The sequence below is a fragment of the Podarcis muralis genome, chromosome 4 (assembly GCF_964188315.1).
Source record: "Podarcis muralis chromosome 4, rPodMur119.hap1.1, whole genome shotgun sequence".
Taxonomy (NCBI): Eukaryota; Metazoa; Chordata; class Lepidosauria; order Squamata; family Lacertidae; genus Podarcis; species Podarcis muralis.
The window spans coordinates 2,315,250-2,332,222 of NC_135658.1; the positions used below are offsets into that span (position 1 = coordinate 2,315,250).

The 16,973-nt window shown below is 45.9% G+C and overlaps 5 protein-coding genes and 1 long non-coding RNA gene across 6 annotated transcripts in view; 2 read left to right on the forward strand and 4 right to left on the reverse strand.

Moving 5' to 3' along the window:
- The window catches only part of LOC144327613 (uncharacterized), a 257,507-nt gene that overhangs the window by 146,889 nt on the left and 93,645 nt on the right, over positions 1–16,973 (forward strand).
- LOC114589663 (uncharacterized) overlaps positions 1–16,973 on the reverse strand; it is a 305,430-nt gene that overhangs the window by 52,984 nt on the left and 235,473 nt on the right. The window lies entirely within an intron of this gene.
- LOC114595197 (olfactory receptor 51G2-like) lies at positions 3,407–4,361 on the reverse strand. Its single transcript, XM_077927966.1, has one exon. The coding sequence runs from the start codon at positions 4,359–4,361 to the stop codon at positions 3,426–3,428; it is 936 nt and encodes a 311-aa protein (XP_077784092.1). The 3' UTR covers positions 3,407–3,425.
- LOC114595186 (olfactory receptor 51A4-like) lies at positions 8,419–9,378 on the reverse strand. The gene has a single exon (XM_028725531.2). The coding sequence runs from the start codon at positions 9,376–9,378 to the stop codon at positions 8,419–8,421; it is 960 nt and encodes a 319-aa protein (XP_028581364.2).
- On the forward strand, positions 9,514–10,628 carry LOC144327623 (uncharacterized). Its single transcript, XR_013392745.1, has 2 exons — positions 9,514–9,745; positions 10,217–10,628. It is a non-coding gene; the product is annotated as an uncharacterized LOC144327623 (long non-coding RNA).
- Positions 14,378–16,213, reverse strand: LOC114595185 (olfactory receptor 51L1-like). Its single transcript, XM_028725530.2, has one exon. It carries the CDS (start codon positions 16,108–16,110, stop codon positions 15,154–15,156), a length of 957 nt encoding a protein of 318 aa, XP_028581363.2. The 5' UTR covers positions 16,111–16,213; the 3' UTR covers positions 14,378–15,153.

The following is a 16,973-nucleotide window of genomic DNA, read 5'->3' on the forward strand; positions in this document are numbered from 1 at the left end:
TTTTCCTGTGTCTCCGATGCTACAGCAAGAGGCACCCAGCATCGCCTCTACTCATGGACACATGTCTGTGATGCCAGCAGTGCAAGGGAGCCTTTATGTGTTCCCCTGTTCCCCTGTGGGAAGTGCTTGCATCAGCTGCCCTTGGGTTGCACCATTCTGACAAAATGAATGTGCAAGCCATGCTGCAATCCCCAGGAAGGTATAAATAAATTATTTATTATTTATTTAATATTTCAACAGAATTCAGCTCCGTGTCATGTTGCTGCTGTGTGCAAAAGGTCGTTTGAAGATAATAATATTCCACTGCTGGAATGGCCTGGGAATAGCCCAGACCTTAACCCAAGTGACAGTTTATGGAGCTGACTAAAGAAATTTGTTAGTCAGAAGCAACCCAGCAATAAAGCCCAATTAATGGAGGCAATAATCCAGTCTTGGTTTCACATTATTACAGCCGCAGAACTAAAAAACTTGGTTCACTCCATGCGAAGGCGTTGTAAGGCCGTAATTAAAGCTAAAGGTTACCAATGGTTACCAAAGGTTTCACGTTTTTTCCTTCAGGAAGAAACACCACAGATGGAATAATTGACACACACAGGAAGAAAAAGGATATAGTTAGAGTTCCTCACTTGTAGTTTTATAAATCATTTAATGTGTCAACACAAATAGAAGCTATTAATATTGCAGTTGTTGTATAAGGGATTATTATTATTATTATTATTATTATTATTATTATTATTATTACCAGGGTAATATTGTGTTTTCAATATTCAGTTGGGAGCCACCCAGAGTGGCTGCGGAAACCCAGCCAGATGGGTGAGGTATTAATAATAATAATAATGATAATAACAATAATAAGTTTTTGGAATGCAGAAATAAAGCAAATCATCAAACCATCAATTCTAGCATTTGGGGCCACTTTAAATTATATACTTTGGTATTTGAATGATTAGTGTTAATAATTGTATTATAAATTGATAGTGTTATAATGAGGCTATTATTGGATTGTAATTGAAAACTAATTGCTGTTGTTTAGTCGTGTCCGACTCTTCATGACCCCATGGACCAGAGCACGCCAGGCACTCCTGTCTTCCACTGCCTTCCGCAGTTTGGTCAAATTCATGCTGGTAGCTTCGAGAACACAGAGTCAGGAGCCATGGAGAATATCACAACTATCAAGCCATAGATACTATTAATTTTCTTGTCTGAATGCGCCACATTCAGAACATCTTGGTGTATACAAAATGAATATGAAAGCACACTTACTTTTCCATACTGCAGCCTTCTCAGCAGGAGGGATCCAGGGAGGACGAGGAAGGCAGCCCGAAAGGCAACCCCCACCCCAATCTTGATTATAGTTTTGTTGGTCAAGATAGTTGTGTACCTCAAGGGGTTCCGGATGGCCACCAAGCAATGAAAGGCCATGGCCAACAGAATTCCTGCATCAGCAATAGACAAGGTGTGGATGAATCATAGAATCATAGAATCAGAGTTGGAATAGACCACAAGGGCCATCGAGTCCAACCCCCTGCCAAGCAGGAAACACCATCAGAGACATATGGTTGTCAAGCCTCTCACCATCCTGACATATGGTCAACACCATCCTGACATATGGTTGTCAAGCCTCTCATTAAAGACCTCCAAAGAAGGAGACTCCACCACACTCCATGGCAGCAAATTCCACTGTCGAACAGCTCTTACTGTCAGGAAGTTCTTCCTAATGTTTAGGTGGAATCTTTTTCTTGTAGTTTGGATCCATTGCTCCGTGTCCGCTTCTCTGGAGCAGCAGAAAACAACCTTTCTCCCTCCTCTATGTGACATCCTTTTATATATTTGAACATGGCTATCATATCACCCCTTAACCTCCTCCGGGCTAAACATGCCCAGCTCCCTTAGCCGTTCCTCATAAGGCATCGTTTCCAGGCCTTTGACCATTTTGGTTGCCCTCCTCTGGACACGTTCCAGTTTGTCAGTGTCCTTCTTGAACTGTGGTGCCCAGAACTGGACACAGTACTCCAGGTGAGGTCTGACCAGAGCAGAATACAGTGGCACTATTACTTCCCTTGATCTAGATGCTATACTCCTATTGATGCAGCCCAGAATTGCATTGGCTTTTTTAGCTGCCACGTCACACTGTTGGCTCATGTCAAGTTTGTGTTCAACCAAGACTCCTAGATCCTTTTCACATGTACTGCTCTCAAGCCAGGTGTCACCCATCTTGTATTTGTGCCTCTCATTTTTTTTTTTTTTTGCCCAAGTGCAATACTTTACATTTCTCCCTGTTAAAGTTCATCTTGTTTGTTTTGGCCCAGTTCTCTAATCTGTCAAGGTCGTTTTGAAGTGTGATCCTGTCCTCTGGAGTGTTTGCCACCCCTCCCAGTTTGGTGTCATCTGCAAATTTGATCAGGATGCCCTTGAGTCCATCATCCAAGTCGTTGATAAAGATGTTGAATAAGACCGGGCCCAAGACAGAACCCTGTGGCACCCCACTAGTCACTCTTCTCCAGGATGAAGAGGAACCATTGATGAGCACCCTTTGGGTTCGGTCAGTCAGCCAGTTACAAATCCACTGAGTGGTAGCATAGTCAAGACCGCATTTTACCAGCTTCTTTACAAGAATATCATGGGGCACCTTGTCAAATGCCTTGCTGAAATCAAGGTAGGCTACATCCACTGCATTCCCTTCATCTACCAGGCTTGTAATTCTGTCAAAAAACGAGAAATAGAGATGTATTTCTCTAGTCAGAAGTGGATCTCTGGCATGTTGGTTGGCTCTTGTATATATTTGATTATTGTTTGCATTTAGTTGTAAGCCACGTAGCATGATGACAGACTGAATTTCATGCATTTGTGCCCTCACTTTGGGAAGAACAAACCCACAAATTGCCCCCTTTCTCTCCATATGCAGTTTAGAGCTATGTACTCACCTAGGTGACCACATTTTAAAAATACCTGTTTGGACTGTGTTCCACTTAGCCACCGTAAATTAGTTAAACTTCAAGGTGTTACAACAATGCACTGTTCTTTTCAATGCAAAATTTGCAATTGTACAGTTGGAGGAAGGGACTGATGTCCTGCACCCCTGACTTGAAAGGGATACATAATCACTCCAATTGGAGTGCTCCAGCCTTTACCAAAGGTGTCATGGACTTTGAAGAAGCATGAACTCAGGGCAAAAAGGAGAAATGAGCTAAGCGGAAGGCATGTTTGGCAAACCCTCACTGTGATCAACTCCCGCCTGGAAACCTAAGTCTCCACTGTGGAAAGACATGTGGATCCAGAATTGGCCTCCACAGTCGCTTACGGACTCCCGGTTAAGACCGTTTTCATGGAAGACAATCTTATTTGGCTACAAGTGATCACCAAAGAAAAAAGATAATCCCTCCTGTAACTTGCTTGCTCTGGTTGCTCCTGCTAAGAGTTTTCTGTTAACTCTTCCAAAACTGTCTGATTATCCTTGTTCGGATTTGTTTGGTTTTCACACTGTACACAGTGGGATTCATCAATGGTGGCACCAGAAGGTACACATTGGCCATGAGGATGTGGACAATGGGTGGGGCATTTTCCCCATAGCGGTGGATCATAGAGAGGCCAATCATTGGGATATAGAAAGTGAGGACAGCACAGATGTGAGAGATGCAAGTATTCAAGGCCCGAAGCCGCTCCTGCTTGGAGGCAATGCTCAACACAGTTTTGAGGATCATGATATAGGAAAAAACCAGCAACACAGAATTGAGAGCCATGGAGGAGATCACCACCATCAAGCCATAGATGCTGCTAATTTTCCTGTCAGAAAGCACAACATTCAGAATATATTGGCGCAAGCAGAACGAATAAGAAAGCACATTGACTCTTCCATACCTCTGCCTCTTCAGGAGAATGGCAGTTGGAAAGACAAGAAGGGCAGCCCGAAGGGCAATCCCCACTCCTATCTTGGTGATGTTTCTGTTGGTCAAGATAGATGTATATCTCAGAGGGTTCTGGATGGCCACCAGACGATCAAAGGCCATGGCCAACAGAATACCTGACTCAACGATGGAGAAAGTATGAATGAAGTACATCTGAATCAGGCATATGTTGAAATGGATAATGCGGTGGTTGAACCACAGGACGCTCAGCATGGTGGGCAAAGTGGCGATTGATAAACCCAGGTCAGAAAGGGCCAGCATGGAGAGGGAAAAGTACATGGGCTCGTGGACGGTTATGTCTGTCTTGATGATGAAGAGGATGGTGCAGTTTCCTGCGATGGCTATGAGGGAAGTGGAGCAGATGGGGATGGAAAGCCAAATATGTTTTTTCTCCATCCCAGGGAAGCCTGTGAGGAGGAAAGCTGCAGCACTGGCTGTTTCGTTAGAGGTGGACATGATGTTGTTCGAAGACCATTCTCCCTTGTTTCTCCCTATTTAAGAGAAAAAGAAGTCATCTGGCTATTCAGACATTCAAATCCTCCCCACCAATGGCAACACAGCCTCTCTTCTAAGAGTCGACACCAGAGCCTGAATGTGAAACAGAGATTTCCTTATGCTGATTTACATTTTGATTTTAACTGAATAATGTGTCCCATACTCTTTGATTCAAAACCACCAATTTCCCCCCCTCATTAGAATTGTGGGTATGAGTGTGCCTTTTCCCAGCTCCTCCTTGAGGATCTCCCACACACCTTGGGCTCCTTTTTGCACTAGTATTATTTGGGATTCTACCTGACATTACTCTGAGTTCGTTAAAAAAAATGATTTCCTCAAGTTTCAGACACACACTTGACAATGCTCACCTTTGGACTTCCAAAAGCTCCCAACTTCTAGCATTGTGTGGTCACTTTCCCCCAAGGCCCTCACTCCTTGCTGTTTGTGTTGTGAAGCTGCATGTGGGGCAAAGGAGCATCTGCCAAGGAGTCACCAGGCCCACTCCTACAATTCTAGCAGACTCGCCTTTTGAGAAGCCTTGTATTCCTTTGTTCTTTGAGATAACAGCACAGATAAATTCTCTTTTCTTCCCTTTAACAGAGAGGCAGGCTGGCTGATGGGACAAACGGGAACTGTATATTGGTGTGTTTCCCCAGATTTATCACTGTGAAAGGTTGGTTAGAACCCAAGAATAAACTTCGACATGCTTAATGCCTGCAACTGCTCTCCATATGGAACCACTTGAATTATCCAGGAGAGGAGAGGTTTGAATGCTCTGCAGCTGTTTTAAAGACAATGAGGTTTGAATTGCAAGAGATAAGAGTATCTGAAGAAGTGTGCATGCACACGAAAGCTCATACCAAGAACTAACTTAGTTGGTCTTTAAGGTGCTACTGGAAGGAATTTTTTTTGTTTTGACTATGGCAGACCAACACGGCTACCTATCTGTAAGAGATAAGAGTGTGAGGGAATGCTAAGGGTGTCTATCCGGAGTTAGCTGGACTTGGGATATGCACTGAAGGGCAGAGGCTACAAACATTGATCTCTGGGAATATATTGTGCCCTGCCTGCTATAGTAAGCTTTTGGTCTCTGCAGTATGTTCTGTTTGCAATAAAGCCAATACTGAAGATGCCCAAGTCATCAGTGCCCTCCCACACACCAGAAGGAAACTAAACCAGGGACCTCTGCTCCCCAACAATGTTTCAGCATTTGAGTTTTAGGGGGTCCTCAGAAAGACCACAGGCAGGGAAAGAGATGGCTATGCAGGCCGAAGGAAGTGCAGGGCACAAGGTGCTCAACAAGGCTTATCTTATTAAGTGCGGTGGACTCGTAATCTGGGGAACCGGGTTCGCGTCTCCGCTCCTCCACATACAGCTGCTGGGTGACCTTGGGCTAGTCACACTTCTCTAAGGTCTCTCAGCCCCACTCACCTCACAGAGTGTTTGTTGTGGGGGAGGAAGGGAAAGGAGAATGTTAGCCGCTTTGAGACTCCTTCGGGTAGTGATAAAGCGGGATATCAAATCCAAACTCCTCCTCCTCCTCTTGACATTTGCATCTGGAAGTAATGTTTGCTACAGTAAAATTCATGTGGTGTTGGTGTTTTGTGGTGGGGTCTCCCTGCTCTCTCATCTGAGTAGAACCTTCTGCACCGGTAAACCCCCATGGCCTGTCAAAATGAGCCTATAAAGATGTCAAGTAAATGAAATGCAACTCACCCAAATCACACCTTGTTAGAGGACTTAAAGGTAGTCAATTCAAGTGGGCTTTTGGTGCCTCACTCCAGCAATTTTGTGTGTCTTGCATTCTACAGCAAAGAGACATTCAGCATCATCTTTGCACATGAACGAGTGCTCACAATTCCAACAATGCAAGGAGCCTTTATGTGTTCCTGTGTTCCCCTCTTGGGAGATTCTTACATCATTGGAAGCTGCCCTTGGGCTGAAAAGTTCATTATCCGCAAAGCCCGAAATGAATTCCTGGGGACTTGGGTAATTTTTGCAGGATTTTGTGTGTGGTGCTTATGGATGCTTGACAAAGTTGGTCTTGTGAATTTTAATATGAACTGAATTATCCCTATCTCTTGCACTTTGAGGACAGGAACGTAGTTTCCTTCAGATTTCTCAATCCGCCAAATTTGCTGCGGCCATGCTTGGTTTAAAGATGTAGCAAGATGTATTTTAAAATGCATGTTATAGGATAAGGATTGGAGAAGTGTATTTTGTGAGAAGATTTACAAAAATATGTTGAAATGCAATTTTTTATGCAGGGCAGCAGGGGTGTTTTGTGTTGGGTATTTTTTAAGTAGTTTAATGCATAAAAAGTGAGGGGCAAGTGGTGCTCATTCACCTGGGAAGGTAAACCATCTAGGAGAAGGAAAGCACTGAACTTAGGTCTCTGCTTCCCTGCAGGATATTTTTGGCATAATAATAAATAATAATAATAATAATAATTTATTTATACCCTGCCCATCTGCCCGGGTCTCCCCAGCCATTCAGAAAAAAGGGCTCAAGGGTAAACCCTACACAGATCCGGAGTGGAGTTCCTATGACGGTTGGATGGCTCCTTGTACATCTCCTTCTAGCAACTCCTGCACCCAGGCTGGTGCCAAATGTCTTGCTCTGCTTTCCTTTGGACCACATCAGCAGGTCCAAAAAGGTGATGTTGTCTGGGTAGCCCATGACCTCCAGAAATACTGCCCAGGCTTGCACCCTGAGGAGGTCACTTTGGTGTTGCTAATACAGTGGTTTGATGTCACCCCCCAGAGGCACACTCCATTGCCTCTTGAGACAGATGGATGACAACAAATGCAGAAACAGGTAGGAATGGACTCATGAATGAGCAGATTTGAAAGAGTTATTGGGGAAGATTCACCTAACCAACACCGTCAGCAGAAGCCTTGTGCAAAGACTTCTGCTTATGAAGTGTGGCTTTCCCATGTCTCTTCCCCCTGTACCCCCACACCCTCTGAAGAAGGCCTGGGAGTGGGCTCAGTAGAACCCCCTGAGCAGCACATAGAAGGAGGAGAGGGGCATCTTTCCATCTGGCTAACAGCAATGCTGCACAGACAGAACAGTTGGAAAGAGGCAATGTTGAATTCCATCTATCGCCTGGCAAGTGAGGGAGGAGAGCTCAGAAGGCAGGGGTGGGAAAGGGGAGAAACTTACGCTTAAATCTCTCTGCTGTGCAAATTTAACAAGTCTACATACCCTCCAACATTCCTCTAATAATAGAATGTCACGATTTTCATCTGAGGAGTGTTGGAGGGTATGAGATAAGACAGAGGCACTGTTAGTGGGTGGTTTTGTAGATGGGAAGGTGGGATACTGCCTGCTCTTCATGAGGTTACACTCCCTGTAAAGGAGCAGATACATAGCTTGGGGTTTCTTCTGAACCCATTGCTGTCACTTGAGACCCAGGTGACCTTGGTGGCACGGAGTACCTTCTGTCAGCTTTGACTGGTGGCCCAAATACACCCCTATATGAACAGGGATAGCCTAGCATCTGTGGCCTATGCCCTGGTAATCTCTAGGTTAGATTACTGTAATTTGTTATACACGAGGCTGCCTCTAAAGATGGTCCAGACACTTCAGCTAGTGCAAATTTTGATGGTCAGGTTGTTCACCAGGGCAAGACAATTCTGTAGCTCAGCTGCACTGGATACTAAGTAGTTCTGGGCCCAATTCTGAGTGCTAGAGCTCAGCTAAAATGTCTTACATGGCTCAGGACCTCAATACCTTAAGGACCATCTCTCCCCATACAAGCTGACTCAGATGCTGTGCTTGTCTTCCAAGGCCCTTCTCTGTGTCTCCACTCCCTGAGAGGTTCAGAGGGTGACAACCCGAGGGCTCCTTGTTTGTGGAATTCCCTTGCCAGAGAGGCTCACCATCATTACATGTCTTTAGGTGCCAGGTGAAAACTTTTCTCTTTACCTAGGTCTTTGGCCATAAAACAACCAGAAGGAATAAATAAAATAAAATAAATAAATAAATAAATAAATATGTAGCATTGGGAAACCTGTCACTTTGAGGCTTTTGATGCCTTTTCCTTCTTCCGGAGTTTCAAGATTATCCGTGTGCGGATCTGCTTGGTTTTCACACTGTACACAATAGGGTTCATCAGAGGCGGCACCAAGAGATAGACATTAGCGATGAGGATGAAAATGATGGGCGGAGCATGCTTCCCATAGCGGTGGATCATAGTCAGGCCAAGCATGGGGAGGTAGAAACTTAGGACAGCACAGATGTGGGAGACACAAGTACTCAGCGCCTTGAAACGCTCCTCCTTGGAGGCAACTCCCAACACAGTTCTGAGAATCATGAAGTAGGACAGGACGAGCAGCAGGGAATCCACACCAGTGGAAAAGAGCATCACCAGCAAACCAAAGATGCTGTTGGTTCTCTTGTCTGAATGCACCTCTTTCAGAACATCCTGGTGCAAGCAAAATGAATAGGAAAGCACACTTACTTTTCCATACTGCAGCCTTCTCAGCAGGAGGGATCCAGGGAGGACGAGGAAGGCAGCCCGAAAGGCAACCACCACCCCAATCTTGATTATAGTTTCGGTGGTCAAGATGGTTGTGTACCTCAAGGGGTTCCGGATGGCCACCAAGCGATCAAAGGCCATGGCCAACAGAATTCCTGACTCAGCAATAGACAAGGTGTGGATGAAGTACATCTGGCCCAGGCAAGCGTTGAAGCTGATCACACGGTGGCTGAACCACAGAACGCTCAACATGGTGGGCAGAGTAGTAATGGACAAGCCCAGGTCTGTCATGGCCAGCATGGAGAGGAAATAGTACATGGGCTCATGGAGGGCTTGGTCTGTCTTGATGAGGAGGAGGATGGTACTGTTGCCTGCAATGGCCACTAGGTACATGGAGAAGATGGGGATGGAGATCCAGGCATGGTGTTTTTCTAGCCCTGGGAAGCCTGTCAGGAGGAACACAGGAGGACTGAAGGCTGAGTGGTTGGAGGACATGATAGTCTTCCAAGAACTTTCTCCCGTATTCTTTGCTGTTCTCTGTTAAAAGAAACACAGTTATTTCTTTCATAAAGTTTATACACCACTTGATTGCGGGGGGGGGGGGGATAACCTCAAAGCGGTTTTCAAAAAGTTATTTTATTGAGTTGTGTGCATTTCTTTCCCCTTCCAAGCTAAGTGTGAATCAAAAATTGCTTTTCCATTGTCACATGGACATTGACCATCACAGGGAAGCCTGTGCAGATGATGGCAACCAAGATGATCAAGGGACCTGAACCTCTGGATTCAAGTTACAAGAAAGGACGTTCCGACTAAACATCAGGAAGAACCTTCTGACAGTAAGAGCTGTTGGATAGTGGGACATGTCAGAATTCTCAGCCGCAGTCAGAGGTAACTGGCCTCACATTCCAGGCAATCGGCTGAGATTCTTGATGACCTTCCCGTCTGCGTCTCCCGGCAGGATACAGGCAAGGTCGCAACTCGGCGATCCTCCTCAAACGTGAAGAGAACACACCCTCCTCCTCTCCCTCCCTGCATTCCCCCAGGGAGGGGAAAAGAGACAGACAGGAGTCCTATTTACATGTCTTTTATTCCTGTCATTCAGCAGTACAGAGAAACATGTCTGTACCCACCAGTCTCTGGCAGAAGAGTCACAGCTCCACCCCTGTACTTCCAGTACAGGTCAGATGACACTCTGAGCTAACATCCGGTGCTCAGTACAGAGAATAGACTGCCCCTTTTTCCCAGCAGTACAGCTCCAGACAGCAACATCCTGTTTTGCATTCCAGCCACCTGCAGCTGGCTTTTGCATTGCTGCTTTTTCCTGACAGGACAGACTCCCTCACACTCCCTCACAAGGTGGTGGACTCTCTTTCCTTGGAGGTTTTTAAGCAGAGGTTGGATAGCCATGGATGCTTTAGTTGAGATTCTTGCATTGGAGGGGGCTGGAGTATATGACCTTGAGGTCCCTTCCAACTCTACTTTCTATGATTCAAGGCTGGTGACAGTTAGATTGATTAATCTGTCGTGGTTAATCAGTTCAATGAGAACTTTAGTGAAGACTTTGTTGCTGGCATTTATAAAGGAAGCCTGACATATGAATATGTCACCTTTCTAAATGGAAGTGACATATGGCCCCCTATACAACTTTGCTGGAGAGCAGATGGCTGCCTGTTTTGGGTATGTTGTGGCTGCCACTAATATAAACAGCTAAAACCCCAATGATCTACTGATGGGTCCCTTTCGGGGGGAAACAGGTGATGTTCGTGTGCAGAAGGTGGGCAGGGTCTACATCTTTCTACAAAAGCTGTACAGCAGTTGCATCAGCATTACTGGTCATCAGGAATTTGGCCACTTGGGCACCTCAATGGTGGTGGCAAGGAGCCACAAGGCATTGACTACATGTGCCATAGCTGCCATGGCAGACTGTACCCAAGCCTTTTCGGGTGTTGCAGGGCCACCGCCCAGCAGACCAGACCCCTGGAAAAAAATATCATTGTGTAAATCTATCAGCATTGTAGTGCAAACTCTTTCTAATACAGTACACACATTTTTGTATGCAGTTCTAGCACACACATTTTTGCAAGCAATTTCCCCTAATTTCGTGCATGTGTGTATGTCATTCTCACTAATACATGCATTTTCTTGCACATTACTCCCAATATATACATTTTCTGTACAGATTTCTTTGTTAGAGAATTGCATCACAAAATTCAGAGAAATGTGAATTTCAGAGGATAGCTCTGTTTCTGTCATGCTGACTCTTTGTGAGTAGCATTTAAGGATGGGATAAGGTTGAGGTAATGGCACCTTCATTCTCCACCCAACCACCCAAAGCCTCTCCCTATTTGTGTTTCACTGCGCTTTGTGGGTAAAAGCCTCAGCGCCTAGGGCTTGCCGATCGAAAGGTCGGTGGTTCGAATCCCCGCGGCGGGGTGCGCTCCCGTTGCTCGGTCCCAGCGCCTGCCAACCTAGCAGTTCGAAAGCACTCCTGGGTGCAAGTAGATAAATAGGGACCGCTTACTGGCGGGAAGGTAAACGGCGTTTCCGTGTGCGGCTCTGGCTCGCCAGATGCAGCTTTGTCACGCTGGCCACGTGACCCGGAAGTGTCTCCGGACAGCGCTGGCCCCCGGCCTATAGAGTGAGATGGGCGCACAACCCTAGAGTCTGTCAAGACTGGCCCATACGGGCAGGGGTACCTTTACCTTTTTTAAGGTTGAGGTAATGGCACCTTCATTCTCCACCCAACCACCCAAAGCCTCTCCCTATTTGTGTTTCACTGCGCTTTATCAAGAAGGCTGCCAACTGCAAACCTCAGCATCTTATTCCTTTATATAGGATGAAGCATCGCTGCATAACATCTAAGCCTTCCCTTCTAAAATTTTTTTAAATAAACCAGCTTTTGACAATTTCTGTGCTGCCAAAATTTTGGACCACAACTTCTATCAACCTCAATCAGCACAGCTTTTTGAAGTTGTAGTCTGAAACATCTGGAGGGCACCAGGTTGGCAAAGGCTGCTACAACCTCATTGCAGAGGCCCTTTTAACTCTACAGTTGTATGATTCTTTGAACTTGTTAGGGGTTTGAGCAGGTCTTTTCTCTCTCACTCTCTCTTCCTCTCTCCCTGCCTAACCGCCTTCCATTTACTTCTCTATCATGGCACAGTATAAACGAAACACAACTCACCAAAATGACCTTCGGTTAGAGGATTCAAAGCAGGTTGGTTCAGGTGGCCTTTGGGTGCCTTCTTCCAGCTTTCTGAAGCTCTGTCATAAGAAGACAACCATCCTCTAGCCTAGGGACATGGGCTCATGCCTGCAACACTATCACAACAGAAATGCCTTCTTTATATGTCCCTTTGCACCTCTCCTGGGAAGTGCTTGCATTCAGCAGACGCTGCCCCTGGGAAGCCTGGGATAATTTCCTAGGAGCCAGGTAAATTTTGCAATACCTCCATCTGTGGACAAGTCCGTGGGGATCAGCTGAGTTGTTGCTATTGTAGCTACCAGTATGTTTAAAATATTTGTGCCACGTAGTCTGAACATTTTTTATTTATTTTGCAGTGGAATCCTATAGCTAGCCACTCAGCAGTAAGTCCCATTGGATTTAAGGTGACCGACTCCAGTTGGGCATGTCAGAGGAATCTCTTGAAAATGATGATCAAGTGGATGTGCTTCCATCCTTCCATTTGACCTCCATTGTGGCAGAAACTCTCTCTGTGAAGGCTCTTCACCTTAGTTCTCTAGGATGAACATTTTCCCTTAAAAACACGCACAAGTTACTTGTAAAAAGTTAAGTAAAGCCTCAAGCAGGCCAAGGTTATCTTGGGGGTGGTGTTGGATAAACCCAGAACTGTGGTTTTGGGTGGCTTTAAAATCCATGCTGAGGATGCCTCAGGTCTGTTTTGGAAGTTCATGGCCTGCATGGTGACCATGGGCCTGTCTCCTGTGGTCATCAGTCCAATGCACAGAGCAGGGCATAGATTTGTTTAAGTATTTGGTCTTCCTCGGGTAGTGAAGGTCTGGAAATAAGAGGAGTGGAAAGTCATGGTCAGACCACTTCATGGTGTGGTTTGGACTTGCAGCAACAATTCTCTCCTGCAAGGCCAGAGGATCAGATAGGATCATCTCCCCCCAAGGTTATGTCCAGAGTGTAGGACTGGGTGAGTGTTCCTCAGTCCCCCTGGCATTTGTGCTGTGGGGTTCCACAGGGTACTGTTCTCTCCTCATTGCTATTTAATACCTATATGAAACTGTTGGAAGCCATCATTAGGAGTTTTGGAGCAAAGTGCCACCAGAACATTGATGACATACAGCCCTACTTCTCCACTACATCTGAACCAGGAGCGACTGTGAAAGCTCTGAACTGGCGTCTGAATGCAGTGGTAGACTGGATGAGGGCCAATAAACTGTGCTTGAATCCTGGGAACATGGCAGCTCTTTGTGTGGGTAGTTGCCATGCTTATGTGACAGGCAATTTAACCCATCTGTTTTGGGTGGGGGTACACTCCCTCTGAAGGAGCAAGTGTGTGCTCCTGGGCACAACTTTGTCACTAGAGGCCCAAGTGTCCTCTGTGACTGAGAGTATCTTTTACCAGCATTGTATGATGTGCCAACTAAGGCTGTACCTAGACAGTCTATGAGTTGGCAAACTCAAGGCAACATGCTGTATATGAAGCTGCTCTTGGGTCTGTTTCATATCCTCCAACACAACGTGGCCCAAATCCATCATCTTGCGCCCAAAATGTCCAGGTTTTTCTAGGGCAGTTGATGAGTATGTTGTTTTGGAACTCCAGCTGGTGCGGAATGCAGCAACCAGACTGCGGATGGGGACGTGGTTGTGAATATCTGACACCATTGTTGAAACAACTGCATTGGCTGCCCATGTCTGCTACTGAGCCAGGTTCAAGGTCCTCGTCAAAGCACTGAACCACTTAAGTCCAGTGCGCCTTAGAGATCACCTGAACACTTGTATCCCAGCTAAGTCACTGAGTTCATAGGCATAGCAAAGCATAGGGAGCTGCCTTATGCTGGCGCAGACCACTGATCCATCTGCCATTGTCTTGTCTACATTGACTGGCTGTGACTGTCCAGAGTTTGAGGCAGGAGCCTCTCTCAGTTGTATCTGGGGCTTGAACCTGGGACCTTCCTCAGGCAAGGCAGATGCTGTTCCACTGGGCTGCATCCCTTCCGCCATCATCTGCAGGAGAGCTGTTGGTTGATCCCTGAGTTGGCAAGGCTCAGTTGACCATGAGAAACTGAGCTTTTGGTGTCATCAACCAGTATTGTGCAATACTCTGCTAATGGTGATATATTTTAACTTCCAAAGTCTGCTGAAAAAATTTCTGTTCCATCAGAATTGTGAAGGCAATTAAGAATACTGATTTCTGATTTTAACATTTTTATATGGTTATTATTGTATGGTTTTATGTAGAATTATTGTAAACTGATCTGATATTTTTATGAGTAGCAGTATGTAAATAATTTTTTAAAATGCATAAATTCATTCAAAAATGTTTTGCAATAGATATTTACATATTCATTGATGTATACAGGTGCCTTTTCTTGTTTCAATTTATTTCCAAAGGCAGTTGATATGCACTATAACTGCAATCCTAGCCATGTCTACTCAGAAGTAAATCCCATTACATTCTTTACAACAACAGCAAATCAGTGAGGCTTTCCCTCAAATTTCACTTTTAATCTACTATTGTGACTTTTGAAAACCAATGGAATGCCTCATTATTTTCATATGGAAATGTATTTATTTCATAAAATTTATACACTGCCTGATTGTAGAAAAATCCTCAAAGACACTTACAACTTACAGAGTAAGTTGGGCAGGATTGCTCTGTCAATTTCATAAATAAGTACAATTTTATATGCTAAATTATGAACTATGTATTTTATATTGTTAAAGCAGTAAAATAAGACTTGGTGAGAAAGCAAGTAGTGTATCCTTTAAGTTTCCCCAAATTTTCATTCCCCTCCCACAGAGCTCCTCCCAAAGCAGGATTTTTCCATGCTTCAGAATTTCCAAAGCTTGTAATATCTAATCCAGCAGCAAAGTAAAACATCTCTATTTCCTTCCCAGAACATCCAGTGCATGTATTTTTAAACTGTTGTTTGTATTTTGGGCTGTACAGCACTTTAGGGACAGGAGCCAGAAAGTAGGGTAGAAATTCAGAACCAAAATAATGAACAAGTAAATGAACCATAAAGCAACATAGTTGAAGAATTCTCAGTGGAAACCTGGAGTGTCCAAAGCCATTCCTAGTGGATGGTCCTTTTCTTACCAAATGCCATCAGGATGCCCTTCTGAATGGGCTGAGTTTTCACGCTGTACACAATGGGATTGAGGACTGGTGGGATGAGGAGGTAGACATTGGCCATGAGGATATGAGCAACGGGGGAAATGTCCCTCCCAAATCGGTGTATCATTGACACCCCAATCACAGGAATGAAGAAGATCAAGACGACACAGATGTGGGAGACACATGTGTCGAAAGCCTTGAGCCGCTCCTCCCTGGAGGCAATGACTGTGATGGTCTTAATTATCTTCACATACGACAACAGGATGAGCAGAGAGTCAATCACCAAAGTGCAAAGGACAACACACAAACCATAGACACTGCTTACTCTTGAGTCAGAGCAAGAGAGCTTCAGCACATCCTGGTGTAAGCAAAAAGAGTGGGAGAGCAGCAGGGTGCCCCTGGGGTACTTGTACCTCCTGAGTAGCCATGGTGTTGGCAGCACAATGCCTGAACTCCTTGCAGCAATGGCCAGGCCAATCTTGACTAACGCTGAATTTGTCAAGATGCTGCTGTATCTCAGTGGGTTGCAGATAGCAATGTAGCGGTCAAAGGCCATGGCCAATAGCACTGAGGACTCCATGAAAGAGAAGGTGTGAATAAAGAAGAGTTGTGTGGCACAGGCGTTAAAGTCAATCTCCCTCACATTGAACCAGAAGAGCCCCAGCACCGTCGGTAAGGTGGAAATGGACAAGCCCAAGTCGGTGATGGCCAACATGGAAAGGAGAACATACATGGGCTGGTGAAGGCTTGGGTTGGTCTTGATGACAAAGAGGATGGTGCTGTTACCTAAAAGGGCCATGAGGTAGATAGTGCAGAATGGGACGGAGATCCAGTGGTAATACATCTCCAGCCCAGGGAATCCCATCAGCATGAAGGTTGGCGGACTGAAGTCACTGCTGTTGCTCAGAGTGGGCATTATCTGGGATCAGGAAGGGATCTAGTTACAGACTGGAGATTTTATTTTATGTTAGAAAAAAAGCAGCAATTATAAATCCATTGCAGTACATAATCTAGCAGCAGACCATCAATCCACGAAGAACATAATGGCATTAAGGACGCTGAGAACTGAGTTAGGTCAGTTGTTTAGAGTGTTGTGCTGATAATGCCAAAGCTGTGGGTTTAATCCCCTTATGGGCCACCTGCACATTCCTGTATTGCAGGGGGTTGGACTAGATCAGTGTTTCCCAACCACTGTTCCGCGGCACACTAGTGTGCCGCGAGATGTTGCCTGGTGTGCCGTGGGGAAAGTTCGAAAGATTTTTTTTTTTGTAAAAGTCAAATTAGGTCCTAATCTATCCCTCGAGCGCCTCTTGTCCGTTATTGTGACGCATGAAGCGCGTTCCCGCCCACTCCCCGCCCTCCCTTGCTTCTCTCTCTCTCTCTGTGGCGTTCTCCGCCACTTCCTGCTGGGCATGCGCAGCTCACCTCGCGCTTCCATTCCGGCCCCTCCTTCCCCCGACTACCCTGCCGCTCCGTTCCTTTCTCTTTCTCGCGTGTCAGAGAGTGGCGGCGCGAGCGCGGCGGTTCCCTCAGGGCTGACGGAGGGCTCGAGGAGGAGGAGGCAGGACGTGGAGGCGGAGAAAGCGGCGGCAGCCACCCCCCACCTCCGGCTCGAGGCCCGCGTAGAAAGCTGAGGGGGAGAGATAGATAGAGGTGGGCGGCGGCGGCGGCGGCGACCACGACCAACCGCCACAGTAGTTGTAGCGGTGGCGACGGCGAGCAGGGACTCCCGCTCTCTCTCCGTCGTGTCTCTCTCTCTCTCTCTCTCTCTCTCTCTCT

What these genes read in the sequence shown, in the direction of transcription:
- LOC114595197 (XM_077927966.1), bottom strand. Translation starts at nt 4,361, where the DNA reads ATGTCCACCTCTAACGAAACAGCCAGTGCTGCAGCTTTCCTCCTCACA.
- LOC114595186 (XM_028725531.2), bottom strand. Translation starts at nt 9,378, where the DNA reads ATGTCCTCCAACCACTCAGCCTTCAGTCCTCCTGTGTTCCTCCTGACA.
- LOC114595185 (XM_028725530.2), bottom strand. Translation starts at nt 16,110, where the DNA reads ATGCCCACTCTGAGCAACAGCAGTGACTTCAGTCCGCCAACCTTCATG.